General features: G+C 53.7%; 1 protein-coding gene across 1 annotated transcript; it reads right to left on the bottom strand.

The window, feature by feature from the left end:
* Positions 1-8,143: 8,143 nt before the first annotated feature.
* LOC309685537 (electroneutral sodium bicarbonate exchanger 1-like) lies at positions 8,144-22,124 on the bottom strand (the record flags this gene model as incomplete). The annotated part of the gene is made up of 23 exons (XM_082501288.1): positions 8,144-8,231; positions 8,743-8,840; positions 9,253-9,387; positions 9,488-9,661; positions 10,945-11,013; positions 11,829-12,080; positions 12,677-12,838; positions 13,192-13,305; positions 14,008-14,169; positions 15,053-15,158; positions 15,261-15,506; positions 16,391-16,524; positions 16,659-16,833; positions 17,323-17,414; positions 17,579-17,725; positions 18,163-18,250; positions 18,625-18,782; positions 18,914-18,991; positions 19,137-19,354; positions 20,305-20,465; positions 20,657-20,792; positions 21,196-21,330; positions 22,043-22,124. Coding segments are annotated over 23 exons (3,210 nt in total), but the record flags the coding sequence as incomplete, so codon positions are not given.
* Between the last annotated feature and the right edge of the window lie 453 nt (positions 22,125-22,577).

The following is a 22,577-nucleotide window of genomic DNA, read 5'->3' as shown; positions in this document are numbered from 1 at the left end:
CTCTTCTCTCTCCTCCTCTGCAGGGCAACCGAGGAGGGAGCACCGGGCCCCACAGGACCCACTGGGCTCCCTGCCAACCATATACCATCTGAGCAGTGATGCCTCTCTCTACCCCCTAACCCCCCCAAGCCCCCACGTCCCCCTGCCTTCCTCTGCCGCCTATAGGTCCTATCAGTGGGGACAGCTCCTTCTGGTCCAGGGAACCCCCCGGGATCCTGGGCCCCCCAAGGGCTACCGCAAGAGCCCCTGCAGCCTGTGCTTGCTGGCCAACTCGGAGGACTGCAGCAGCCTGTTGAGGAGCAGCTCCTCTTCCCAGAGCTCCCTCTACCACTTCCTGGAGGCCTGGCCCAGTGCAGCAACAGAGCCAGTGGTGCTCACACACTCAGGACACCCCCGCTCTCCCATGGCTGCTGGTGGGGCAGTGGGGAAACTGGGGCTGGTCCTCGGCCAGGAGCCTCCACAGGAGCTGCCAGCAGGGACCGAGAAAGAGCGGGTTCCCAGGCAGGGGACGGAACTGAGCGTGGAAGCATACACTGTGGAGCTCTGAGCTGCTGCGTGGTGCCAGGTCTATCCAACGTCAGGCAGTATGTTCCCAGGAGACATCACCGCTGACAACTCTTCCGAGGAAGTGGGGCCATTTCTGTAGTCGTAGCCTGCCTGGAGAAACAGCCCCACGGAGCTAAGAGTCTGCTGAGCAGCAAGGGAGCAGAGTCGCTGACTCTCAACCAAGGACTGAAGTACAGCAACCCACTCTATTGCCTTCCCCCTTCGCCCGCTGCCTCCCACAGTCTACAAGAAAAGAACCAGGGAGCTCCAAAGGAGGGGACCCCTCCCCCACTCCCACAAATCTGCCCAACATCCCCAAAGCTCCCCAAAGACACGGGACTCCTCCCACACACCTCCACTCCCCACACCGACAACCCTCCCCCTCCCCCAACGCTCCAAAAAGCAGCAGTCCTTAGGGCAGACTCCTTAAGCTGACTCCACAGCTACGGCTCCCCGTCGGCTCCGGGGGAGACAAGGGGGCCCCGGGGCTCTCCGTGGGCTTTGAGGGGGTCCCAGGGCTGCCCACGGGCTCCCAGCAATGCCCATGCCCACCACCCGCTTCAGGGGGCCCAGCGCTGACACCCCCCGACCCATCTCGGGGGTACCTGGGGGGACTCGGCCGTGGGCTGGAGGCGGGCGAAGGGGGCACGGCCGGGCTGACCTGCCGGGGGGGGCTGAGAGCGGAGCCCAGAGCGGAGCCAAGCGCCCGGACAGGCCGGCCCCGGGCACCCTGCGCTGCGGCCGGGGCTGCCGCCACCTGCGGGGAGCGAGCGGGGGGTGAGGGGACGGCAGCGGGGGACGGGGGAGCCTGAATCGGCCCTGTTTCCCCCGGGGACGCCCCACTCGGCTCTGCCCCCCCCAAACAGGCCCAGACCGCCCCCCGCGCCCCCCAGCCCGGTCCCGCCACCCCACAACCCCCCGAACTGGCCCCGGAGACCTCCGCACCGCTCCTGCCGCCGCCGCCGCCCCACCCCCACCCCCACCCCCACCCCGCTCCCGCCCCCCTCGGCCCCGGTCCCCCCGTCTCTCCCGGTACCAAACGCCGCAGCTCCCGACCACCGCCGCACACCGGAAACGTTCTCCTTCGCGTCCGCCCAACCGCGCATGCGCTGAGGGGCAGATCCGGGCCACGCCCCCCAACGTCGCCGCGGCAACGGCGGGCGAGAGGGGCGGGGCCGCGCCGAGGAGAACGAGGCCCCCTCAGCCCCGCACCACCGCTTCTCTCCGCCCCGGGCACTGCGAGGCCGAAACCAGCGCAGCCCTCCCCCAAATGCGCCGGGACCCCCCTAAACCAGCCCAATCCTCCGCAAAATGAGCCGGGACTCCCTGAAATCAGCTCAGCCCTCACCAAAATGAGCCCCACATCTGCCTGCAGAGCTCCGCCAGCCCCCCCGACGGACATCACGGGGATGGGGGGAAAGAAAACAACCAGAAAGGTACTGAAAACAACGTGGAGACGGTGCTTAGAGATCCTTCTGAGAGGCAAAACTCGGCCTTTATCCTCATTTTTGAACACGGGGTTTCGCAGTGCTTCGCGGGCAGTGGTTATCCAGGGGCATCAGCTATCCCGGGAAGCGAAAGTTCCCATCCCGTGTGGCAAAAGTCCACTCGCATGAATAACTTAGACAAAACCAGCCCACAAAAGGACAAGAGGCACCTTTGGTCACCTTTTCCTTGAAGCTTCGCTAAAACTGTATACTCAGATTGGCCCTGTCCTGCAGTTTCTTTCCCAGAGTTTTGCCCCAAACCCACGCTTCTAGCCCCGGTCCCCAAGCCCTCCCTCAGGGCCACCACCTTTCCCCAGCCCAGCCTGTCCTTAAAGCTTTTCTTTCCACACACAGCCCTTTCCACTCACCTCCCTCCGGGGCCTCCTCTCTCACAGGCACCTCACAGCCCTGCAAACCTCCGCTCCTTCACTTCTCCCGCTCACGAAAATCTATTCCCCCCTCACAAACATCCATTCCCCTCACTCCCCCCTCACACGCTCACTCCCACACCCCCAACCATTCCCCCCACCATTCTCCCCTCCCCCCTCGACCCACCTCTTCTCTTCTTCTCCTTTTTTCTTCTCCTACCCCTCTCTCTGCCCGTGGGCAGCCCTGGGACCCCTTTAAAGCCCACGGAGACCCCCGGGGCCCCCTTATCTCCCCCAGAGCCCACGGGGAGCCGTAGCTGTGGAGTCAGCTTAAGGAGTCTGCCCTAAGGACTGCTGCTTTTTGGAGCGTTGGGGGAGGGGGAGGGTTGTCGGTGTGGGGAGTGGAGCTGTGTGGGTCCCTTCTGCCAAAGTGCAGTGAGAACCACGTTCACTGAACCCCCATTCTACATGGACAGGGTCAGTTGGATGTATAGGACCAAGTTGTTGGAATAACCTCAGCTCTTTTATTAGCAATTCCAAGGCATTGGTATGTTGGTCAGTCCATTCCCAGGATTTTCCCTTCCTGAGCAAATCATCAAGGGGCGAGCAATGATGGAAAAGCCAGGGGTGTGTTTACGCCAACAGCTTAAAGTTCCTAGAACTTGCTGTAACTCCTTCACACTGGGTGGATTCTGCCCCTGTTCTGTTTTTTTTAGGGTATCTTGAGGGACCGAAGCAGCTCCTTTAATCCACCAGAGCCCCAGGAATTGCACTTCCTGCGCCGGTCCTTGACACTTGGTGGGGAACGGCCCCAGTTTCAGATCTGACCTTGGGGGATGAAACCAGGCTTGGGTCTAGTGGGAGGTGTCCCTGCCCATGGTGGGGGGGTGGAACTCCATGATCTTCAAGGTCCCTTCCAGCCCAAACGGTTCCGTGAGTCTATGATGGTGTCTGTCCAGCTGATGAGCTCCCACCCGAGTTTCACTCGGCGAAAAGCAGCAGCCGGTGCTTGGGTACCCAAAGGCTTCTTTTACATTTTTCCTCTTCTTTGTTTCTTAACTTTTTCAACTCAAACCAAAGGTGTTGGAAAGGGCGGCCCCGTGGGCAGAGAAATCATTCCTCCCTGCGAGATGGGCTGTGGCACCACAGGGCCATCTCACCTGAAAGGAGGAAACCCACAGGTCACTCCTTTGGTCCAAAGAGTGGAAAAAAATAGAAAAGAGAACCACCACCACCACCACCACCCCCCACCCCCCACCCTCCCCCACCCCCCCACCCCCAACCACCAAATCAGCCCCTCGCTGAAGGCGTAAGGTGGGAAATAGTGCAACAACTGTATTTTTTGCAACAGCCCCACTTAAAAAATGCTGTAATGATTCATAATGACCCATCCGACTAAAACCAGGAGTAGCAGTGACCTACCCGTCAGCTTTTAGCATCCTGCTAACCAGCTTAAAGGCACCGGTGAGGAGAAGAGTTTAGCCACAACCAGCTCGAAGGAGGAAAAGAGGATCTTGCTTTTAGGGGAACGGCTGTCTTTGCAGAAGGTAAGTGCCCCCGCGGCTCGACCGCCCCTTCAAACCTCGATTTCTCTGGCTGTTTTCTCTGTAACTGCTCCCACAGCACCACGGATCCTGCAGCTTTCCCTGAATCGTAATAAAACCTTCCCTAAATCCGGCAGCAGGTTTCTGACGTCTCCAACGCCTCCGAGCATCCCACAGGGATCCCGCATGCCGCTGGTCCCCCGGGATTTCCAGGCTCTGACCCCTGGCTTGGCTCAGGTGCCCTCTTTTTTCACTCAATTCCTCAAATTTTAGGTAAAAGGGCACTGGGCATGCGCCTGCCTGACCCCACAGACCTGTGACAGAGGGGGGTTTGAAAGAAATGAATAAAAAAAATACTATATGAAAGATAACTAGAATCTCTTTGGATTTAATGTAATGCTAATTAACTGTATTGCAGATGGGCAAAAATATACCCCCAAGAATGTAGGGAGGAAGAAATGCTCAATTTCTGTTGTGCGCCGACCCCTCCCTCCCCCCAGTCCCTTTCTGAGCTCCCTGAGCACCCCACGGTCTGGCAGAGGGGACACGTGTGACACTGCTGTCCCCTCCCTCCTGCAACACAGAGCTCATCGCAATTACTTGCACAGAAAAACAACCACAATTAAAAAAAAAAATATAAAAACCCAAATTAAAGAAACCCACAAAATTTAAACCCCCCAAATTTAATAACCCAAATTAAAAAAAAAAAACAACAAAATTTAAAAAACAAAACACAGTTAAGTCATTCAATTTTTCAAACCCCCAAACCCACTAATTTCAGCCCTTTCCCCAGTCAGCTGGTTCCCCACCCCCACGCAAATGGGCTTTCCCCCAAAAATCAGTGCTGCCCACTCCCCCATCCCCTCCAGCCCCCCCCAAAAAAGCTCCACACCCCCCTCTGCCTCCTCCCCGCCCTCCCAAAGACACGGCAGCAGCGCAGTGAGACAAACGAGAGGTTTATTCCATTCTTTTTCCCATAACGTTCAATGGGCAACAAGAGAAAAAGGGCCGACAGTCCCGGCTCCGGTGGGGGGAACCCCTCAGTCCACAGTGACGCTCCACCGACGGGACCCACGCGACGGCGACAGGGATTTGTGTCATTTGTGTTCCACAGAATGAACCCAAAATAAATTAAAAAAACCCAATGAAACAAAAAAACTAAAACCAAACACAAAACCACACAAAGATTCAAAGTTATAACTAACACAGATTTGCTTGGGGGATTCCCCCCCCCCCCGTTTTATTTACAACACGGAGCGTTTCCAAACTAGATCATCTCTTACAATAAAATAAATATATTTCAGCATCTGCGCAAGAAAAAGAATTGCTGCATTTCTACATGTAGTGCACTGGGGGGGGTAAAATAATAACCCCACCCTTTTATATTACCTTTTTACATTACACCCCCCACCCCCCGCTTAAGGATCTCTATTAAGCGCATCATTTTAGGAAACTTCTTTCGAGGGGCCCCCGGGGGACGTGAGGAGCTGTTTGAAGGCACCGAAGCGCACAGCAGCCCCCGTCCCGCCTCGCTGGGAAGGGGCTTTGCTGCCAACTAAAGCATTGCGGGTCACTGCAGGGATATCTCTTTTGATTCCTAAAGCGACTCCAGCAGCAGCTTTGAGAGGGATTCCTCCTCCCGCCTCCTCCCCGTAAAATTCTCCTCTGCACAGGGAAATATTAAATCCTCCCAAAATACGGAGCCGGCCGTGGGATCACGGAGCACGAAGGGGGGACAGGCGCAGCACTGTGTCCCACAGTCAGCCCGGGGGGTTACAGCCGCCTTTTAGGTGGCTCAGAGTCACGTTGTTAACCAAGGCCTCAGCTTTCATTTAATTCAAAATAAATACATAAATATATAAATAAATAAAAAGTCTCACCTTGTAAGCAGCAAAAACCCCCGAGCTTCGAATGCAGAAGAGGGCCACGCCGGGGAAATCTGCTTTGTTTTTTAAGTAAGGACTTTTGGAGGCAGCCGCCAAGGTTTTGTGGCCCCTGGGGAGGGGGGAGATGCAGAGCCGGACTCAGCCCGCTCTGCCCCAAAACCGGTCGCGTTTTCCCTCCAGGGTGATTTTCTTCCTTTCTGTCTCTGCCGGAGTGATGCCCGGCACGTGCCGAAAACAATCCCAGGCTCTGGCCCCGGTCCCGGCCAGGAGGGAGTGAAGCTCAGCCCCACTCCCTCCTTTTCCAGGGAGGAAAACAAAATGGAAAAAAAAAACCCAAATTATCCTATATTAGAAGTGTATAATTCCATTTTAGAAGTGTATAATTCCATTTTAAGGGCAGGGCAGCAATAGGGCTAGTACCACAGCCCCACAGCCACTGTGGGTCACCAGCGTAATGATTAAGTTAAAGTTTCTTTTGGGAAGGGGGGAGAGACGGGGACTCTCCTGCTCTGGGACCTTTCCCCTCCGGGGAGGCAGAGCCGGAGCAGCGAGCACGGTCCTGCCCGGAGGGCAGCATGGAGGGGACGTGCATGGCCATCCCGGAGGAACAGCAGCAAGGAAACCCCGGTGCTGCACCTTTCCCTTCCTCCGAGCCTTTTTCTTTTCCTCTTTTTAAGGGCTCAACCAGTTTCTTCCCCCTCCGACCGTCACCGTGGGGCACTGGCACCAGCCGCTTTGCAAAACCCCATCCCGTAAAAGCCGCCTGATTTTGGCCCTGTTTGGGGATGCGCCGCTTCCATCCTTACAGAGCAAACTGATAGATGATTTGTTTTTCTCCCCCCTCCCCATTTAGCAAGAAGCACCAACGTGCCGTTGTCATTTTGGGTCGGTTTGCTGCAGAAAAAGGCTCCCACAGGGGACGGGATAAGCCGATGGCAGGAGGGTCCCTGCACCCATCCCACCGCTGCTGGTGGAGGGCAGCAAGGGGACCTTTTCTTCGGGGTTGTCCTCTCCTCCCGGGCTCCGCGGCCCCACGCCGCAGCCCAACGACCCCACCGAGATGGGAAGAGAGCACAAGAACCATCTCTGCTCAACAGCTTCTTCCTGCAAAGGGGCAGGAAAAAGGAGGAGGAAAAGGCACCTTCCCACTTGCCTCCGGGCTCATCCCACCCTGCGAGAGGCTTTGTGAGGAGAGGGGAGGAGGAAAAAACACCACAGCGAGAGAGCCAGGGAGGGAAAAGGAAGGAAAGCGGAGGGACAGCGGAGGGGCAGCCCGGGGACACAGAGCCCCAGGTCTCGCCTGGCCGCTCCCGCCACCACCCGGCAGATTGGAGGGGGTTGATCTGAAGCGCTGCCTTATATTAATTTAACAGCCGGGGGAGGAGAAGGCGCCATTTCTGCCTTTTGCAGCTTCCAGGCTGACGGCAGAGCCGAAACAAGAAAAATAATTATCATAAAAACAAACAAACAAACCAACAAACAAAAATTCCAAAAACACTCCAGTGTAAAACTGGAGCGCAGGGAGCAAATGCTTTTCCTTCGCCTCGGCCCAACCGCTCGGGCGCTCCGCGCTGCCCCGCCACGGAGGGCATCCCTCTCCTGCCAGGGAGAGACAGAAGGGCGAACTGAAGGCAGGACCCCAAACCAGACCCGAGAACCTGGTCGTGATGAAGAAGAAAGTGGAGAATGCGTCACATACAACAGAAACATTCAGAGTTTATTTTTGGGGAACAAAAGAAAGATAAATAGAAAAGGAGTGAGATATTAAAAAAATAGCACCGAACGATGAAGCGGCAGCAGTCCCTCTACTGCTACAAAATGGCAACAACCCACACACGAACACACGGAGGCGGAACACCACCGAACTCCCACTGACTGTCATGTGCACCTCAGTTTGCTGCTCTGGAGAGAGGGAATGCCTGAAGCACACCAAGGACAGCTGAAACCATCGCCGTGGCTTAAAGGGGAATCCGCCAACTGGAAAACAAAATAAAAGCGGTTTCTGCCCATGTCTGCGTGGGCACATCCCCGAGTCACGTTCTCACGCCTCTCCTTCAAAGTCAAGATTCCTAAACATGAAAACTGGAGTTGGGGGGATGGAGGAGAGAGAAAAGGAGGGAGAGCGTCATCAGTGGGGCTGCTGCCCCGCTCGTGGGACCGCGCCGGCAGAGAGGAGCTGGTTCGTGTGCCGCAGCCCTCGCCGCTTGCTCGGCATTGCCGGCAAAAAAAGAAAAGCCGTAGGCATGTGCCACAGCTTGCAAAGGAGCACGGCCACGTTCCCACGCGATCCTTTACCTCTTTTCTCCCCAGATTCAGACTGTTTCCATGCTCATAGTGAGAGCCTTCCACACGGGTGTTTTTGATATCTCTTCCGAGATATTAATCTCCGAAGGATCAGTCCTGCAATAAATATTTGAGACAGCAATCCGTGACTGCGGGAACTGATGCCACCCAGCGCATCAGCACCAGCAAGAGGAACGGGGGGGGAGGAGAACCAAAGCTGCGCATAAGCACAGCGGGTTGGGCGGGATGAGGAGGTTTGGAAGGCGAGCCGGAGAGCCGCAGAGCTACAGCTCTGTGCAAAGGCTCTGCACAGAATCCCAGACTGGTCAGGGCTGGAAGGGCCCTCTGGAGCTCACCCAGTCCCACCCCCGCCAGAGCAGGGGCACCTACAGCAGTGGCACAGGACACCTCCAGGCGGATTTGGAATGGCTCCCAAGTGGGAGACTCCCCCACCTCTCTGCGCAGCCTGTGCCAGCGCTCTGCCGCCCGCCCTGCCCATAAATTTGCTCTTCCCGCCAAGCTGAGTGCATGGCGCTGGGATGCTCAGCAAAGATAAACGTGGAGAAAATTCTGCCAACCCCCTTCAGGCTAATCTTGCCGGGGGTCCTGCTGCTTGGTGGGGCTTTACCTGTCGCTGCTTGGCTTTGGGATATCCGTGCTGCTGGTCTTGCCCAGCTGCAGCCGAACGGAGTTTGCAGCAGCAGCTTCCATCATCTCCTGGGACTCCTGACATAAAAAGGGACAAATCAAAGTTCTCTGTCTATGATCGAAGTGGAGATAAACTGAACACCCAGCAAAACCCACGTGCTGCCCTCTCCTTCTGACCTTCTGTTAGCGCAGCCGGGGAAGGACCTTTCACTCCAAACATTTTGGGAGGGGGTTAAAACCACCCTTATGAGCAAATCTTTCCATCATAATTATAATGTTTATTATAAATGGCACCTTTAAAAATTGTACCGCTATTCAAGTGTTAAGCTCACTGCTAATTTAAAAAGTTATGATGCGGGATCCAGGCTGTCAGGATCTATTTCTATTGAGTTCGGATCTTCCCCCAACATTTCAAGAGAAGCTGTGACGGAAAGAGGCAATCTCAGAGCCCGAGGGAGACACCCACCCCCGAGCACTCAGCAAGCATCACCTCTTCTTCTTTGGCTTCATTTTTGGCATCGGCCAACTTCTTCCTGCTTTCTGGCATAAGGTCATCCAAAAAGCTGAGCTCCCGCTTTGAGAAGCAGAAGTCCATCACTTTCCGGACAAACACGAGAGCCAAAACCTTCACAAAATAAGAAGGAAGAGGGGGTGAGGTCTGAGATGATGTTACATCTCACTCCAACGCTGCAAATGTCCCACTGCTGAGCGGCACCGGCTCTTACCATCATGGGAAAGATGATGGCAGCACGGGACACCTTGATGGCCCAGAGCAGGACGAGGCAGATGAGCTGGATCATGGTGAAGAAATGCACTTTCCGCAAGGGAACGTGCCGCAGGTAGATGAAATCCGGCTGGTGTTTTGCCGGCATCCAAAAGAGCTTCAAGCGGTCGAAGAACTGCAAAATAAAAGCGGAAAAGTTACCCCTTGGGGCTGCGGAAAGTTTCCGGCCCTGTTGGCACGTGGAATGAGTTTTCAGGATCTCGCGTGCAGTGAGAAATCCTGGATCCCACTTTGTTCCTCCCGGGAGCAGCACCCGTTTTCCCTTTGCTCCATCTATAAACCAGTGTGCCCATGAGAGCTGCCCACCAAATTGCAATTATTCCACGTCCTTCTATTATAGAATCACAGAAGGGTTTCGGTTGGAAGGGACCTCGAAGATCATCCAGTCCCACCCCCTGCCCTGGGCAGGGACACCTCCCACCAGCCCAGGTTGCTCCAAGCCCTGTCCAACCTGGCCTTGAACACCTCCAGGGATGGGGCAGCCACAGATTCTCAGGGCAACCTGCGCTGGTGCCTCACCACCCTCACAGGGAAAAATTTCTCCCTGATATCTCATCTCAATCTGCCCTCTGTCAGTGTCAAACCATCCCCCCTCGTCCCATTGCTCCCCTCCCTCATCCAGAGTCCCTCCCCAACTCTCCTGGAGCCCCTTTAGGCACTGGAAGGGGCTCTGAGGGCTCCCCGGAGCCTTCTCTTCTCCGGGCTGAACACCCCCACCTCTCCCAGCCTGTCCTCCCAGCAGAGGGGCTCCAGCCCTCCCAGCAGCTCCAGGGCCTCCTCTGGCCCCGCTCCACCAGGTCCATGGCTCTCCTGTGCTGTGGTCCCAGAGTTGGAGGCAGCACTGCAGGGGGTCTCCCCAGAGCAGAGCACAGCAGAGGGCACAATCCCCCCCTCACCCTGCCGGCCACACTGCTGATGCAGCCCAGGATGCGGTCGGCCTTCTGGGCTGCGATCGCGCATTGCCGTCTCACGGTGAGCTTCTCATCAGTCCGTACCCCCAGGTCCTTCTCCTCATACCATCTCCCCCTCCCCCTCCCTGTTCTTCTATAAAAATATATGTTTAATATATTCTATTCTTCTGTTTGTTATTTGGCATTTCTCAGCCCACTCAACCCCCCAGTGAGGATTCCCACCGGCAGTAGAAATCGCCTTCGCTTTGCACTGAATTCCCCCATTTTCACCACACCAAACACTGCCCTGTCCCAAACCGTGACGCAGAGCGCGCTGAACTTGCCTGGTCCTCCCACCCTACGTACCTCCTGTGCCCCCACCAATCTTTTCCTTATACAAAATACTTTCACTGCCTGCTTTTGGGGAGGTTTTCTCCCACACCACTGCTTTTTTCCTGCTTCTCTGGAGATGACACAGCAGGGAGCTGCACGCTGTAAGAGTCCGTACCTGAATCCCTCTGAGCGACGACACACCCATGTAGAGAAAGACACCATAAAGCACAGGCATGGGTATAAACTGGGAAATTAAAAAAAAAAAAAATGCAATAATTTATTTTTTTAATTGGTTTTTCAGTATTACTGCTCTCTTCTAGAGGCACTGCCTAAAATTGCCTAAAGCTTTCCAGTTTCCACAGGGTTAGAGATGTTTCAGCTCTCAACCCGTAGAGGTTTTGTGCGTGCGAGTGAGTGAGTGTATGCTCTGCTTTAGGCAGAGCATTTAGTTACGTTTCATTAGAATAATCTAATAAATTTTTAGTTACGTTTCATTAGAATACTCCTGTTTTCCTGAAAGGTTGGAGGAAAATAGGTCATTTCACCCATGAAACTGTACGCCACGTTCTGTGACGGCAGAAGAACATTTCTACACATTTTTGTGGCAACACGCAAAAGCGAAGTGCCTCCTTTTAGCCTAGAGCTGAGGTGACTTTGTGGGAGGAGCACACAAGGAAGCCCACGGGGATGATTTTGGTGTGTTTAGCTACTGGGAACGGCTGTTGGGAGGCATTTGGGGGAGCCAATTGCATCCCATAAGGTGCTGCCTGCTTGAAAGAGAGCAGTGTACTGGTCTGAATCCGCTTTGTCGTAACCCATAAACACAGGTGGGCCTGAGAGACACCTGGGAATTAAAGCAGTTGTCCTGCTCGCTTGCCTCGAGGACACCAAACTGGTGGAAAGGGTAACTGAGGCTGGTTCCCACCGTGGGCCAAGCCTCAAGGTTTGGGATCGCCTCCTCCTCTGCTCCACACCTACTCAGGCCTGGAGGGAGGGGATGGTTTTTGTCAAACCTCCAAAAAGCTCACGCTTGTTGGGCGTTTTGCATTTTCCTCTTACCTTTAACACCGAAGTGAAGAAGACAGAGCAGCCCATGAGCACAAAGATCATCAAGCCGGTGACTCTCTGCTCTCGTATCCCCAGAAACTTGGGTTGTTCTCCTGGAGCTGAGCAGCCAGACTCCACTTTGAGGCTATTGACGTGGGTGATGGACAGGACAGTCGCAGCCACAAACCAGGGCAGCCCCATCACGGAGCACACCCCGAGCATCACGGCCACCATGAAAAGGTCCAGGTGGTACCCGCATCCTTTCTGTGGGCAGCAAAACAAGGAACAGAGCATCCCACAGCACAAGAGCGAGGACAACGTCGCGACTCAGACTCAAACCCTACTTGGGCGCAAGTCACCCTCTTGAAAATTTAAGAGAAGAATTGGCAAAAATAAGGATGGATCCGGTCTTTGCGCAAGCACCTTGCATGAAAATCTGGCAGGAGTTCAGACCAAGTGGATTTGGGAGGTTTGTGCAATAGCTACTTCTCAAACAAACACACAAACAAACAGACTATTTTCATTCATAAAGAAATTTCTACTGCTTGTAAGCAAGATGTGACCCTGAGTTATCCCTGGCAGTGCGTCAAAACAGTTCGTTCCCCCAGCTCCTGCTGGCATTCTGAAACAAAAACACGCTTCTATAGTGCTCGAAAATTAATTTGCTCCTCCAAAAGATTGCTCATCTGAACTGCCCTCGTTTGCTCCCTGTGACATCACTAATCCAGCAGAGCATCCTGCCACACAGCCTGACCTTGTCCCAAACCAACGCCTTCACAAAGCACTTGGCATAGGAGCTTCTCCCCACACCTGCAGCCCAGAGTGGGGTGGGGATGGGGTCAGCTCTTGCAGCCCCTTACCTTCAGCTTGTGCTCCTTCCTGTTGACAATGACAGACGTGATCTGCTGGTCCATGAATATCAAGATGGTGCAGAGCAGAGCTGGGATGGGCGCGGCCAACACCGTCCACCAAGGGTTGGGCCCTATGGGGTTGACCAACCACCCGCGGTCGTCTCTGGTAGGCTGCAACAAAGCCAAAACACACATCAGGATCAACTCCCAGCCCAGCCACTTCACTGGCTTTGATTTTCCTCTCCATCGCTGTGCCGCCTCATCTCCTGGCCCTGCCTTCGTGTCACCCTCTCCTACGGGGTTCAGCAGTGCCAGCGTCCTCGTCGCAAGCACCTATAGATACTTCTGTAGGTATCAAGTTTTGGGGCTGGCGTCTTCTTTCCAGAAGGAAACGATGCATTCGGAGGTGGAAGAGGAGATGGTAACACCACCAGCATCCCCAGACTCAGCCCTGTCCTGTCCCAGCATCACCCTGTGGCATCCCCAAGGGCCGAAAGCGGCTCCACACCAAAACACCCCATTACCTTGAACATGTGGGGGACGTGGAGCTTCGGCGATGGGATCCCAACCAGGAAGTCAATGAGGACCATGATGACGATGGTGAGGAAGACACCAAAGTCACTGACTGTGGACCGTACCTGGGGCAAGAAAGCAGAGCTGAAAGGGACAGCACAAACGGGGCCATACCGTGAGATGGAAAAGTTAAAGACATCAACAGCATTAAGGCTGGTTAACAAATTCCCACCACTCTGAGAAGATGCAGCCAAATCCCTCGTTTGGATAGTGTTGCTGTGTTTGTACCTGCAAGATCTGGTGTCAGGCAATAAAAAAAGTTTAATTAGGTGGAAAAGGGTGGTTTAAATTCAAACTTAAAAAAAAAGCCAATAAATATTAAAAAATAATGAAACAGACGTCTGCCACTACAGCTGCACTCACAGCTACAATGGGAATAAGGCACTGAGGCATCATTTGCTCCTCAAAAGGAAGAAACAGTGTCTTTTGTGTCTTTTTCTATGGCAGTTCCTCATTTGAATCAACTTTCCCCTTGGGCACACAAGGTGAAAAAAACCACAAATGAAAATACAACAAACAACCAACTTTGGAAGACCGATTTCCCACTGCCTGGGGAAAAAACCACTCCGGGGCAGGTCACGAGGCAGGTGGGAAACGCTACGATCGTTTTGCACTCCTGGAAATGAGTGAGAGACATCCAAGTTTGGCCTTCAAGGTCCAATATTTCCCAGTTTGACCAAGCGGTGGCAAACACTGCTTAGTGCTCCGGGAAAGCCATTTTGGGAAATGAGTGTGGAGACTGCTGCTGGCCACCGTCTTCTACCTACTCTGGTCGGGAAGTAGCGGCTGGTTTTAAACTTCTTCAATAAGCCCGACAGGACAAAGGTGGAGAAGAAGAGGATGCAGCACCAGAAGAGGACATCGGGCGTGTAGGGGCCATCGTGTCCACAGGCAGGTCCACGAAACTCTCCATGCAAATACCGACATTCCTGGGGAAACAGAGCATCAGGACACAAAGGTAGTGCACATGCGTCAAGGAAACCTCGGATAACTAGGGGGTTTGGAGGATCTTGCTCCAAGATCTGTGACCTCGGGACTGCTGCAGCTAGCGGAGATTTATATTTAACGATCAACAGCAGCTGAATAAGTGACACATGGAACTACACAGACAGCGGAGAGAGGAGATGTGATGGGACACTGTACCACAGACCTATGGCACATCCTCTGCTTGAACAGCAGGTAACCGTGGCTGAAGAAGACACCAGAGGGGAAGGAAACACTGGGAACTCTTGGGGAGAGTGAAAGAGGGAACGGGGAAGGAGGGCTAAGACAACAGTGACAGGAAAGGAGAAGAGACAAATTGTCCCTTCCCAGGGTCGGGCTCACAGGACACGGCCAAGGGGGGTGAAGATGTCCATAAGAGCGTCCCACCCTGTGCCTGAGCTCTGCTTCCAGCAACAATGGCCCAAGGGGCTGCTCAGACATGCAAGTTTATGCACGTACCTTCAGACAGCGCTGAGTAAGAAAGCAAGGCCTGGAGTTACTAGGAACCAATGAAGGAAGCTAATTACAGCCTTCAAGCATGAACTTAAGTCCTCCAACTTCTCCAATAACCAAAGCACCCACTGAACCTTGCTCCCAGACAGAACCGCTGTCCTGAGGATAACAGTTATTGCCCACCATGTCGGGGATGAGGTGAACTCTCCTTCCCAGGCCCAAGGAGGTTAAACACACTGAAGTAATGACTTTTCAGAGCAGCACTGGCACAAGTTGAAGCCCACCATCACCTGAAGGGCTCTGAGCTTTGCACCAGGCCAGTGCCCCTGGACCCTGCGGCCGCGGCACGAGGAAGCAGTGACTCGGGGCACTTACAGTCACCGTGAGGTTCTCCCAGGTGATGCCAGACACATTGATCTTGTTGCTCTCCCAGAACTGCAGGGTTTCGTTGCTGGGATGGGTCGGTGCCTCACACTTACAGCTGGGAGGAGAGAAGCCAAGACAGGGGTGAGGGGAAGGCGATGGAGGTGCAGCCCTGAGCTCCTGCCAAGGGGCAGCGGCACTTTAGGAGGAAGAAACCCACTAGGAGATGGTGAGGAAGTCCAGCTTGCTGTGCGTGTGCACAGGGTAGGTCTCTCGCAGGTGACTCAGCTTCTCCAGAGCCTCATAGATGAAGATGATGCAGATGAGGGAGGCGAAGGCTTCTTCGGTGAAGCGGGTGATGTAGCACACCAAAGAGCTAGCATCGGTGGCCACCAGCACTATGCAGAAGAAGGCGGTCCACAGCCCGATGCATGCCCGGAGAGAGAGATAAGAGAGCGCGTAGTCCCTGGGAAAGCAAAAGAAAACGCAGGGTGGAGAGGGCAGCAAGAGACTCCGAGCCGTGCCTTCCTTCGGGGAAAGTCGGCAGCAATTCAGGAGCGTGTCAAGGCTGCGGATGGTAAATGCAGTTTCCGGTCCTACTACAGACAGCCTTGGGACTGCGGCACAGGGTGTGGGCCCGCAGGAGGAGAGGCTAATTAATCCTTATTTAACAATGACCTTGTGTTAATGCCTCGGAGGCTAATTGAGGTCAGGTCCCTGTTGTGGAAGGTGGTGTTCTCCCACATCACCCCAATGCCCTAACAGCGAAACCGGCTGGGTTTGCACCCAGTTACCTGCTGCCAGCAAGTTGGGGCTTCATAATAAATTTAATTGCAATAAGGGGGTTAATCTCCCATCACAGTTGCCACAACAAAAAGACTGTCATGGAAAATATCCATTTCGCGTGAAAAGCTCCTGCTTTCTCAAAAATCATCAAAACATTTGACCAGAAAACTCTTTGGATATGTGGGTAAAATATATTTCCACTTCCAGCAAAAATCATACAAAAAAGTGCCCGAGTTTGTACTGAGAGGAAAGCAAATCTTCCCTCATTCCCAAACCAGAGTCATTTGTCTCATCTTCCCTGTGCAGCCCATCTCGGGCATCCACATCCTTGTGGTTTCTCCTCCTCCTGCTCTTTCACTTTAACCCTAAAAAACCCGAACCACCCATCCATCCTTCAGAGACTGAGGGCTCCTGCACCGTCACATACTAAAGCAGCAGCGCGTGATGTCTGTGACACAGAAGACAACTTAAATCTACCAACTACCACTAAGAAAAACATCCTTTCTCCATCCCTGCCTTCTTCCAAAGGCGCTCGCAGCACCTGGCCGCAGAAGCCAGCCTTACTTGCAGAATTTGTAGAGGATCTTCTCGAACACGAGGACGGGGCCGGTGCTGCCGAGGATGGTGAGAGGTTGGCCAGCAAAGAGGGAATACACCACGCCGGTCATGGATGCGCCCAGCAGCGACTCCATGGCACTCTGTCCGGGGAAGAGAGGCAGCAGCGAGTAATTAAATCATTAGGGGGAAAAAAACAAGTGCAAATTCACTGCAGCAAGGACTTTTGCATGAGTGTTGTCCTCCCCCGTGCCACCCAACAGAGAGAGGTGCTCACTATGTGGCCGTTGGTCGCCTCCCCCAGCAGTCCCCCGAAGGTGATGATGGGGGACATGCAGGCACAGTAGAGGAACAGGAAGGACGCCAGACACTGCAGGCTCAGACCATCCCGAAAGTCACTCCAGAACCAGGGGGCTTTTCGCTTCACATCCCGGATCAAACCGCCAAAGAGCCTGGAGGAAGGAAAAAAAAAACAAAACAACATTTTCGTGGAAGACAGCGTTGAGTTTTCTTGGCTGAGGAAGGACAATCACAAGCACAGAGTAACTTCCGTTGCTAAAAAGAAGTCTCCTTCTCCCATTTTAGCCCCAGTAGAAACTGAGGCATACAAAAAACCCCTCCAACAAAAAGAAAAGGAGACCAAACCTGAGAGCCCGTCCCCTCTTATTGCAACAGTCCCTCACTTTGAGAAGCAGCAGAGCTCTACCTGGAGGTACTTACACATCTGCTTCCACCCCAAAGCAAGAAAACCTCTGTGCAACCACACTGCAGCTGAGCCCAGCTGCCCAAATCTCCCACCCACCCAGCCCAGGGGACCAAGCTGGTAACCTGGAGCCCCTTCACTGACCCAGTTAACCCCAAAACTCTGCTAGAAGGGAGGTGCGCACTCAGATTTTAGGGGCAAACAGAAAAACACCCCACTAAACTATTTCAGTTCACACCTTCCTGTCCGCTCCAGTTCAGGACCGCTGTGCTTCTCCGGCTTGCTGTGAGAAGCGCTGTCATCAAGAGCTTCTGGCACCTTCCTTTTTTCCTGTTAAAATGGAAATAAGATAAAGATATGTCTTTGCAGCCACTGGCTTGGTTTGCTTTTTGGGCTGGGTACGTGACCTGTGAATTTGGGCCCCTGAGCAGCACCCCCAGCCGTGCTGCCCTCCTGCCCGTCCCCATTGTGCCTCCTTCTGCCGCAGCACCCACCTGCGAAGGGACGTTTTTCGGGGGCTCAATTCGGATGGAGGGATCCCACTCTCCTGGCGGCAAAACCATGACCTGATCCAGAAACTCATCGATGCCAGCCACCAGGTCAGCCCAGTTCTTGGCTTTATAGGCAACGTCGTGGAAAACCTGCCGTAGGAGACAACCTGGTGAGAGCATGACCCATCTCGGATGTCCTAACCAGTGTAATAAGCTCTTGGCTAAATGCAAGGTCATTTCCCCCAAATCGCCTGTTGGAAGTGGCAGGAAATATTCCCCCCAAAGCAAAAATCTGTGCATCACAGTATTTGTAACCATCTGCACCAGGCTCCCGTCCCCCATGGCACACCACAGCCTTCTGCTTCAAGAGGAGAAGTTTCACTGGCCCTGGCAATGCCACCACTGGGGACAGCGTGCTGGGGACCCTGGGGAGAAGGATGAGGCGCGGGCTGCAGCCCAGGTGGGACTTTAGCCTCCTGCAGGCAGCTAAGAGAGACAACAAACCCTCTTCCTCACTACTACAGACACAGGGAGAGGTGAAGAAAGCCCAAAAAAATGACCCAGAGATATCTCTTATCTCGTCACACCTCATCCGTCATGATAGTAGCCATGGACCTGCCGATCTCGTGGTACTGATGGGCTTTTCCTCCTGGTCCAAGCAAAACAAACAGAAACCTAGGCAAGAAAACCAAAATGAGAGAGAAGAACATGGCCTCACTCAAAGGGCGCCCAAGGAAATCCCTGGGAGCTCCCAGCCCAGAGCGTGGCTCCAGCGGGGACGTGTAGGCTCACTGACTCCCGTGATGAATTTGAAACGCATCAAAACCAAACACAAATTTGAGGTTTGGACCAACTTTCATTAAAATTGGCCAATGGGTTTAAAAGCTCCAGCAGGGAAGGGAGGAATGAAAGCACAGAGATGTGGGTGGGAGAAATGTGCTTGCTCCCACTGGCTGTGTTCCCCTGGGACGCCCAACTGATGCATGAATTTAGTGTTTTGTTGTGGTGTTTTTTTTTTTAAATAAAAACTTTGCGCTTCTCATTCAGACCTCGTTGGGATGGGAACTTCCATCATGCCCGAGAGGAGGACAGCTGGGCTCAGGCGGACAAATGCCACGATGGGCTGGCGAAGGAAATCCAGCTCTCCTACGAGCACGCTGCACGCTTCAGCCCCGGTGGGAATTTTCTTCATGAAGCGCAGCTCCGCCTGGGCATGACAAAGGATTTTCAGGCCATTACCCCAAAAGTAAAGCCCACCGCACTCTGCAGAACACTCTGCAGCCAAGTTTGCAAGAGCAAATCTGGCCTAAAAGCGTAAGAAAGCTACGAGTGTCTCACCTTGCTTAGATCCATCGCATGGCTGTCATGGTTCACCCCATTTTTAGCTTCTGCAGTGGTGGGAGATGGATGAGGAGTGTTTGGGTTGGGAGGAGAAAGAAAGACACTGAGAAAGACAGGCAAGGAGCAATCGGGACACTTCTCCTTTGCCGGGAGAAGTCTAATGGGGCCAAAGCCCTGCAGAAACTTTCACCTGGTGCCAAAGCCTGGCAGAAACCCTCACCGGATACCAAACCCTGCAGGAACCCTCACCTGGCTTGTCGAGGGGAAGGACGTCTAACTGCTTCTTGCTCATGTCAGCAAATGAGCAGATGATGGGGAGAAGGTTGTTTCTTTTCTTCTCGTTCTGATGGTGATGCTTCTTCAAAAGCACTTCTCGAACTTTCGCCCGCATGCGCTCATCAAACTCTGCGGACTGCTCTTGCTGGCCCAGGATCATATCTGGAGATGGCAACAGGAAACAAAGCCGTCAGAGCAGAAAGTCCCCAAGCCCCGACCCCTCAAGCCCCCGGCGAAGGCTGCGCCACGCAGGATACCCTAACGCGGGCTCAGCCTTGCTTAGCAAGACGTTTTAATGCAGTTCAGCCTTTGCAGCGAAAGGAAGAATTCTCTTTTGCTAAAAGCCATCATCAAAGTGCTTATTCATCACTCCGCTCAGATAATTATTCCCCATCCTAGATAATGACATTTTTTTGCCCGATCTGGCGTTTCTAGACAGACTCTCTAGACTCGACACATTTCAACAAATTATAAGCAATCTCTAGCACAGACTTTCCCAGAGTTTCCTTTGCCCATCAACTGCAATTTGCCAAACACAGGGAGAAACGTGCTAAGAACGGCTCCGACTTCTCCAGCTCTTGCAAGGGCTGAATGGAGACCTGCCAGTCAAAGATAATTTCTCCAAAGCTGCTTTTTCAATTAACTTCAATTATCTTCCCCACAGAAATATGCTGCTTGGTCACCTGCCAGATAAACTCTGCCTTTAAAGCTCTTAAATCCCGGATGTTAAGGCAATAGGAAAAAAAACAAAACAAAGAACGGGAGGAAACAGCTTGTAGTAAGTAGTTTATTTAAGGAGGTTCAGCTCTTACGCAGGCTCCGTGTTCCTAAGAGCAGCCTGCCAAGCCCTGACACTCCTTTCTGGCAGGAGAATATTCTCTAATCGCCTCTCTGACCCCACAAATTGCTTTCAAAAGGCTCCCATACTGGGAGAAAAAGCTGATGTGACTGTTGTACACCCAGTCTACATCCAAAAAGCAACCCACCATTTAAAAACACAGCGCGACTTCTGGAAAAGGACGTGCCATTGGGGCAGGGTTTGATACGGGAGTGAAGGGCACCGCGGCAAATTGAGCTCGGCCGTTCCCGGCGGGACGCAGTGCGCTCAGTACCTGCGATCTCTTCGATGCTGTTGGCACAAACATCCAGCAGCACTGTCCCGTTCATGATGCAGCTCCGCAGCTCAAAGAGGCTGTGCAAGGACAGCGTGGCCACGTAGGGCTTGCTCCAGCGCTCGCCGCCATCTTCCACGTCCTCCTCAAACTTCAGCCACCTGCGGACATTGGGCACGATCAGCCCCGTTGCAAGAAAATAGCCTCAGCTCTGCAACCCCTTTGGTGCAGCTACGGGGCGGCAAGAGGAGAAGGCTCCGCGCATCGGCACCTGCAGCTGCAAAAGCTTCACGTCCCGGAGAGCGGAAGGCAGAGCCCGCGGCCGCCACCGCAGCTGGCAGCAGGGATTTACCTTGCTGTTTCCTTCCACTCGGCATCTTCACCCTCCTTCAGGAAGATCTCATCCAGCTCGGTGAACAAGTGGTGGGGAACGTGCTGCTCATCCTCCTTGGTGCTGAGGATGAACTGCACCCGCTGGGATGGGGTGTCTGGGGGCAGAAGATAAATCCCGTTACCACACCTGCATTCGACCCGTCACGCTCACACACAAAGTGGCCATCGATCGGCACCAGTTCAGCCCTAAATATTGGGCTGGCCTCTCTCCCCTGGATCTGGCCAGGCTTGCACAGAGCCATGGAGAAGGAGAACCATCTGTTCCACCTCTGCATAAGGACGGGCCACTTTCCTTCCCCATGTTTCCATTTTTAAAGGCAGGATCCCTCTAAGGAAGACCAGCCTCAATCCATTATGCCTTCAACTGCCTCCCAAATAACGCCACTTTCCCTCAGAAGAACAGCAAACCACACCAATCAGCCACACGGACCTGCTTGCAGAGGACCCCGGCACCCACGCAGCCCCGAGGAGGCTCATGAACGCTGCGGCGGGACTTACAGTGGTAGCCCTGCTCCAGCGGGGCACAGTCCTTCTCCCGTTCCTTCTTCCGATGCTTCTGGCGGTGGGGTCGGTGGTGCCGGTGGCTTTGCCTCACCAGCGGCATCCGCACACCCACGGACAGGGTGCGGTGGCCTGCAAAAAAAGCAGCGTTCTCATCACTCCCGATATTGCGGAGATGGTTGACACTGATGCCATGACTAAACCAGCGCAGCCATCCCAGGAGGAAACACCAACTTCTCTTCATTTTAGTTTCACTGCATCCCTGAATGTCAGAGACCCCTCCCTTTTTCCAAGCCTGTTTTACTCTAACTTTGCAACAACAGAGCAACAACAAGCGATGGCTCCGGGTCACCTAAAAGTGCCCTGAAAGTATCAACCCTTGTCTAAAATTCCAGCTTCGGCTGGACAACACTCAGACCTGCTCATTAAGCAGCGACAGAAGGTAATTATTTTTAAAATCTTTGTATGGCACAAGGCAACAAGAGGAGATCCAATCAGTCCTGTGATAATGAAGTCTGGAACAAAAAAAAAAGAAAATCACAGCCCTGTGTCTGCAGCCATCAAATTATTCTCCTGACCTCTCCAAGCCAAGAGCAGCCTCTGAGAACACAAGCTGGGAATTACCAAGCTCTGTGGCCAACGCTCACACCGCAGATGCCATGGGGGCTTTTTCCCCTCTGTCTAAAAGCCATAACATTAAAAAAAATGTGAAAATAACTGTGCTTGTTTATTTAGAAGCATGCCACGTTTCACTGCAGGTGATGCGTATGCTGAGCACGGGACGCGGCAGGGACTTTGCGCAACGGGAAAACGCGTGGGGCTGGTGGCACCTCTCCCGACTCACCTTCCAGCTCCTCCTTCTCATAGTGAATAGTGACAGCGGTGCTCGTTCTTCCCTGGTCAATCACCGCCTCCTCGTCGTGTCTCTGTTTAGTGAGGAGAAGAAGATACAAGTTGGGGCCAGGTGAGGAGAGCTCCCTTACATCCTCCCAGCCATCACCCATCCCTGCGGCCACGCGAGCCCAAGAGCATCACACCTCTGCGTGTCCCCTCCTCCAGGCACAGCCCTAAAAACACGGACTTGGAGGTTTTTATTCCCACACCCAAATAAAACCACCTGTAATGTCACCTGTATTGTATATACCGTGAGTCTGGAAGGATTTACTAAAAGGGGAGACAGTTGAGTGTTTCAAACCAAAACCAAACCTCCTGCTTCATTCTTGTGGTTCCTTTCGAAAAATTAAAATTAAAAAAGGGATTTCCAAACTGGGGGTGGGGTGGGGGAACCCAACTCCACACTTTTGATCACAGCCAGTTTCATTCTCCAAACGTGATACCTGCAGGACTCACTAGATGGCACTTGGCCACAGGACATGGCC

Source organism: Vanellus vanellus (genome assembly GCF_965231255.1).
Source record: "Vanellus vanellus genome assembly, contig: HAP1_SCAFFOLD_87, whole genome shotgun sequence".
Lineage (NCBI taxonomy): Eukaryota > Metazoa > Chordata > Aves > Charadriiformes > Charadriidae > Vanellus > Vanellus vanellus.
The sequence above is the reverse complement of the archived record's forward strand: the minus strand, read 5'-3'. Positions and strand labels throughout refer to the sequence as shown.